The following is a 6,706-nucleotide window of genomic DNA, read 5'->3' on the forward strand; positions in this document are numbered from 1 at the left end:
AGCAGAGGCAAACTGCAGTGAGATAAACTTTGGTAAAATAAAATAACAGCAGGAAAAAAAGGGGTAAAGCACCTTTATTGGTCATTTTAACTCAAAGAGATGCTCCCAAAGCACTGAGATGTGACCCACTGATGTGATATCACTTCATCCACCCACCCCAAAAAGAAATTGAAATAAATAGTCCCTGAATGTTGTCCAGTGTTTTGTAAAATGAAAAGTGTCTCTCTGTGAGGTTCCAAATACTTGACATCAGCCCTGGTGGCTGGAACCCACCAATCCTTTCTAGCATTCCCTTCTCCTTCCCCTTCTGTCCATTCTGCCTGCCCAAGGCAAAAGGGAAAAAAAACCCAAACAGATGGGTATTGATAATGCCCATTAACCAATTAATTCGTGTGAATAATGACAAATTCCTGTGTGGGGGGAGCTCAGGTGTGTGGGCATCACCCATGTGAGGAGCACTCAGAGGTCAGCTCATCCCACCTGCCCCTCACTCTTCCCTTCCCAAGCCAGGAGCAGTTTCCCTCCTTGCCAGTGAAAGGCGGATTTTTGGAAAGGCATCTCTTTATTTTGTAGTGACAGCGATGAAAAGCCGCTGAAAGGCAGCCTCCAGTCACTTAACGGGGACATTAAAGCCACTGGAAGTGCTGATAGTCTGGTAGATTATGGAGAAGGGGAGCATGGCATGTTCAATGAAGATGGTTCATTTATTGGAGCTTATTCTGGATCTAAAGAAAAAGGATCCGTGGAAAGCACTGGGAGTTCTACGGCAACTTTTCCTCTCCACGCCTAAAACGATTGGTGTTTAATTGTGCTAATTATCCTGGCTAGCTCTCCACAGCTCCCGGGTGTGCTCGGGAGCAGGGGGCCAGTTGAGCCAGTCAGGAAAATCCTGGCGTCCAGGTAATACAAAAACGAGTCACTGCCACTAAAAGATGATTTTTCCATCCTAATTTCTATGTGTTTCCTTCTCAATAAATTAGAATTATTCTTTATTCTACCTGGTGTGTTAGTCTGAGCAAACCAGAGTTTCTCGGTGGTACATCTGTGTCCTTACCTGCTGCTCCAGGTGTTTCTTAGCCTTGGAATATGTTTCTCTGTGTAGTATTTTTGCCCTGTTCTCACAGGTGTATGTGTAAAATTCCCTCATGGCCTTGGTTATAACCTCAAGGTTATGGCACCAGCTAAAACAGCTCACTCTGCCAAGTGTGAACACACAAAGAGGAAAATTAGAATTTAAAATACCAGAGAAAGATATTCTATATATTGCATAATTTTTCCTAAAGAATTAAACCCCTTTATGTATGATATTCAAAATAAACTGTTTTAGTGGTTACAGCTGACTTCAACTACCAACACTTAGAAATGCAGCTTTACCCACAGGAGAGTGTGGGTGAAGCTGCTGCCCAGTAGCTGGCACTATTTCCTTAAATAAGCTGCAGCTCTTTCCTGTGGCAAGGCAAAACAGGGTTCCCATCCACCATCACTCGAAATATTTTTAATTTTTCCCAGCTGCAAGCTGCATTTCTAAGCAAAATCTTTGGTGTCTGTCTCATATCTGTATATTTGTGAGCTAGCCAACATTTCATGGAGACATTGTACATATGATATTAATATTGATACAAGTCCAGAGCAGCCTGGTTTTATTTTGATCTGAGACATGTTGCTAGCATGGGTCTGTATAGCTGTGTAGGAATGAGTAGAATTGCTTCTCAATATGGATTTGGACCAGCAAAATTAGTTTTCAGAAGGAGTTGTGTGTATAGGAACCATCCAAACCTCACACCATTCAAACATCACCTAAACTAGACCTACCTGACTTTCAAGAGTTCATTTCTTTTCAGCCTATTCACTGTTAAATAAACAAGAACAAAAAGCAAAGAGAAAATATTATGGTAGAGTTTGTTTTCCTATTTTGTTGACTGAATGCTGGTTCTTTGCCTCTCCAGCACTAACTCAGCCGAGCTGTACAGCACATTTTTTTGGTCTTTTTGTATTGGAATCTCCTGGATCTCTTTTTAATGGCATTTGCATTCTTGAATCTGCTTGTTTGAGTAGAGCATCAGCGTGACTTCATTTCTTCTGTCACTCCCATTAGGAAAGTTTTTAAGTAGTTCCTGCAGGAGAAATAGATCCTAGAAGCTGTTTGCCATCCTGCTAGCAATTAGGCAAATATCCCCAAATGGCTCCTCCATGATTTCAATGGAAGAAAGAGAGGAAGCAAGAATTACTCACCTGGTTCTGAGTTTCCAGCAAGGGCCACAATTAAGCCCAGGGAAATGGAGATATTTTTTTTCCCAGTGGAAAGGCAGTGGATCCCCCACGGCTCCCCCCAGGCTGGGAATGCTCCTCAGAGCTCAGCAGCTTTGGGAAGCCTTTGGTGCTCAAACTTCTGCTTTCCTGTGCCTCTTTTTGGGTTTTGGATTGGAGCTTTTAAGGGCTTTTTATGTAACCTCTGTTTGGGAAAAGCAAACTCCAAAAGCCCTGTTCAGGCTATGCCTGTGAGTGTAAAATGGTGAGTGGAAATCTGCCCTCAATCAAGGATTATCCCATCCCATATCAGTGACCCACATTATTCACTTCTTATTATTTATAAAGTTCTGTTTTTTCTATTTCACTCAATGCAAACACCAAAAAGTCCAAAAGCCTTTTAATTTTGGGGGAAAAAGTAATTTTCCAAAGAATGGAGTGTACAATTAGAGAAATGTGAAAATTGGCATCTCAGCAACAGAGACATTTCCCAGCAGCATCTTTATCTGCTGACTCGTGTCTGCTGCAGCCCAAACCAGATAAAATCTAAGAACTGATTAGCCTTGTGACAACCTGCTGCTTGCTTTGGGCTGGTTTTAAAGCATTTCCTTAGGGAGGGAATCATCTGCAGTGATCGAAGGTCTTTGAAATTTAGGGAATAAAATTGGGGTGGGCTCCCCCAACTCCTCACTTTGGGCTGGGGGGAGGCTGTGCCTGCACACATCACATTTTCCTCTGGGTCACTGCAGATAAACCAGACCCCTCACCCCAGAAAATGCCTCTGTTTTAGAGAAATGTTCCATTTGTCTGTGAAGTTTCAGCCATATTAATGGGTGCCAAATGATGCAGTGATGGATTTCAATCCCCCCTGCAGCTCTGGCTCTGCTGCTGCTGCTAAGAGGTGTTTGTGATGTGCTGCTCAGCCGGGCTGGTGGCACTGCTTTGTCCACCCAGATTTCAATTCACAGCCTGAAATCTTCATCTTGGTGTTTCCATGATGCCTCAGGACCTAAAAATCAAACAGGGAGGGAAAGATGTGCAATGGAACCTGGGTTTTTGAACACAAAATTCCTGGTTTTGAGGAATATGCCCAATGAATATTAAACAAGTGGCTTAAACTCCCAGGAAATCTCACTCACCTGAGCTGTTTGCCCCAATCATTTATTTTCCTTTTTTTCCCTGCATTGGGGTTTTGTTTCCTGCTGTGAAAGTACTTGGAAAGTGCAGGGCATTGATGGCTTTTTGGAGATTGGCTTTCAAAAGTAAATTAACAGAGCAAGCTGAGGTTTTGTTGAGGAGTTTTTTGTCATTGCAAGGAGCTGGGCTGTGTTTTTGTCTTGGTGTGAGACAGGTGAGAGGAAGTGTGACCATGTAGCTCAATAACAGTGTCACCAACTGCACTGCAGTTTATGGAACTTCCTGAGTTGGAAAGGATCCACAAAGTCATCAAAGCCCACCCAAAAATCACTCCCTATTCTGAAATAGTGCACTGAGTATTAAATCTCTGTGTTGCTTTGTTTGGGACTTTTTTTGGTTTTTGTTTTTTTCCCCTCCAGACAGGGGAGTTTATTAAACTTAGCTGCCAGAAATAAATTTCTCTCAAATTAAATTTAAACTTCTTCAAACTTAAATTTCTTCAAATTAATCAACACCTAGCAGGGAATGCCAGCCTGCCTGCTGGGAGGAGGGAGTCCAGCCATGGGAGCAGAGCAGGGAATTATTATTTATCCCATGCCATGGCTGTGGTTGTGTTCCATTTGCTTCTGACACATTTTACCTCAGTACAAGTGTGAAATGGCACTCTCACATTTGATATCCAAGTTGAGCCAGGATGTAATTCCAACCCTCAGGGCATTTCCCTGGCCCCATGGATCCAGGTTTGGGGATTTAAGCAGTCTCTGGAAGAAGAGAGGGATGGGTCTTGCTGAAAAAGTTGTGCAGTTTGGACTGTGCATATGATTACAAGATTATAAGATAAACAAATAAAATCAGCTCTTCCTAAATAATGGGAAAAAAACTCCTCTGTCCTTTCTCCCAAGGGGGGCTGTTTGGATTCCCAGAGCAGCATGATATTGATTGGGTGTGGATTAATTTTCCTCTAATTTTTATATATGTATACATATATATATAATGTATATATATATATAATATATAAAAATGTAATTACATTATCAAGAACTTGCAGGACCAGCCCCAGCTTCCCTCCCTGGCAAAATTAGGGGATCCAATCTCCAGAAACCCTCGTGGCTCTGCACTCCAGCAGGATAAAATGCATCAATGCCCTGCTGGGGCTGCATCTTTAGGAGGAGCAGAATTCAAAATCAAATCAGAAAATTACCTTTCCCCTCTGGATAAAATCATGTGTCCATGTATAAAAAATTATAAAAACCTTCATTGTAACTCACATCTTAAATAGCTCTAATTAGCAAATCATTTAATGATGGCTATTTGTTCTGCTGTGTTACAAATTCCAGTGAGTAACTCTTTTCCTGGTAACTGCTTCCATTGACTGAGTGGCTCCAATCCAGTGCACGAGAGGTTTTCATCAAAGTTTTCAGGCCAATATTATTTGTGACACGAAAACAAACAGTAGTGCATTTTTCTGTATTTAAAAAAAAAAAGTAAAAAAAAAAAAAGTGGGGTTTTTAAACAGTGGTTTCACATTTTGTAAAGAAAAGTTAGAATAACGTTCACTGCTCCCTGAGCTTTTGAGAGGAAACCTCAGCATCATTTCTCACAGCCATTCTTTTGCAGATGAGAAGTGTATTTGGGTTATTTTGCTTACCTGTAAGAACAGATAGAAAGAAAGGAAATTCTTCATGGAGAATTCCCTTTGTTTGCCAATGGATCACACCCTCAGCTGCATCTCTGTCAGTGTTCATGACAAAAAATGAAGGTACAAAGCAGGCTGGAGTAGCAGGACGTGTTTACATTGCAGCTCTGGATATCTCATGTCAAATCTCAAGTGATCTGCACTGATTTGTTCTGTTTTCAGGCAGGAGCCCCTCGGGGGGTTTGAGCCAAAGCATTCTGTCTGTTCATTTTTTATTATTATGGTTCTGACTTTAAAACAAGAGACTTTGTAATTTCATGAGAAAAAGATCAAAGGAAATGTGGTGTCACCATCACAATGTTACTTTTTTTGGGAGCTAAATGTTAGTGTGCATTGATTAAAGTTTAGAGGAACGTGTTGTACTGTAGTTGCTGTTTGTACCACGCAGATGTGCACGTACCGTTTGAAAAGATATTTTCATTTTACATGAAATACAACTTTGCTAATAAAAGTTTGACTTGATGTAATCTTCAAAAGCCTTGGCTGCAATCAGCAAGTTTCTTTTGTTTGGTTTGGGGGTTTTGTTTGATTCTTTTTGTCGCTTGACACTGTTTATTTGCTGGGAATCTGATTTAATTGCGAGCCTCAGCCCTCTCTAGGCTGTGACTTGTGGGGTTTTTTTTTTGGTTTCACACCAAGGTTGAGCTGCCCTTGGCTTTCACTGGGATTTTTGGACACCATGGATCACCAGCCCTCTGGATATGACACCAAAGCAGGATGAAGCTGACCTGCAAAGAGCCTGAATTCAAATTCCTCATTGATTCTGTGTGATCCTCTCCTGGACCAAACTGTGACCCTGTAAATTGTCAACAACTCTCACAGGCTTTACTCACCCTGTTACCAGCACAAAACCTCCCAACACACAGAGTTTCTACTCCTCTTCATTAGAGATCACCAGAATATCGGTAATTTTATAAATATCCAGGTAATTTTATAAACATCCAGGTAATTTTATAAATATCCATGTGCACACAAACCCAGTAAGACCATTTTTTGGTGGTTTATTTTAGGGGAAAAACTACACTTGTGCTTAAAGTCTGCAAAAAAAGATGCAAAAAAAAAATCTATATGGATTAATTTTATAGGAATTTAGCAAATGGGTTTTGTCTGCCAAGGAAAATATCTCAGTTCTTTTGTTACTCCCTCTCTCCATCACCCATACTCTGTCCCAGGATTAATTCTGCTCTGTCCCTGGGGAAGGCTCTGCAGTGAACACCAATTCACCCTCCTGATTTCTGGAACAGCCAACCTGAGGACTCATTAAAAGACAGCAGACAAATCCACAGCAGCTGTTATTGCTGAAAAATCCATTTTTTTAATGTGTTTAACAGGGATCTGAAAGAGCTGCTTGATGCTCAAGTGTGTTGAGCACCACCCTTGATGCTGGTGTGGCTTCTGTGCTGTTCTGGGTGTATTTCAGTGCATTTCAGTGAAAGGAATTCATTTTTTTTTGCCACATGTTTTTAGCTGCTTGACTTCAGCAGGAAAGCTTTGGGACTTTTTTAATGCATTCTTCACCTGCAAGAAGTGAATACCCTCAGAGGGAATGTGCTACCATCCTGTGCTAACAGGAATTCACCTTTCAGGGGGCCATCAAGGGCATCCCAAGAAGGTTTTTATTATCAT

General features: G+C 41.3%; 1 protein-coding gene across 11 annotated transcripts in view; it reads left to right on the forward strand.

Annotated features, from left to right (window-relative positions):
- Positions 1 to 5,556, forward strand: part of CHL1 (cell adhesion molecule L1 like) — a 126,344-nt gene extending 120,788 nt beyond the window's left edge. For 9 of the 11 annotated variants that reach the window (XM_015641194.3, XM_015641199.3, XM_015641196.3 and 6 more), the window contains one exon: positions 574 to 5,556. In XM_015641194.3, the coding sequence (XP_015496680.1) occupies positions 574 to 790 (217 nt within the window). In that variant the 3' untranslated portion in view covers positions 791 to 5,556. The remainder of the gene's footprint in view (positions 1 to 573) is intronic. The other 2 variants (XM_033517485.1, XM_033517484.1) reach the window with 2 other exon arrangements.
- The last annotated feature ends 1,150 nt before the right edge of the window (positions 5,557 to 6,706 follow it).

The sequence above is a fragment of the Parus major genome, chromosome 12 (genome assembly GCF_001522545.3).
Source record: "Parus major isolate Abel chromosome 12, Parus_major1.1, whole genome shotgun sequence".
NCBI lineage: Eukaryota > Metazoa > Chordata > Aves > Passeriformes > Paridae > Parus > Parus major.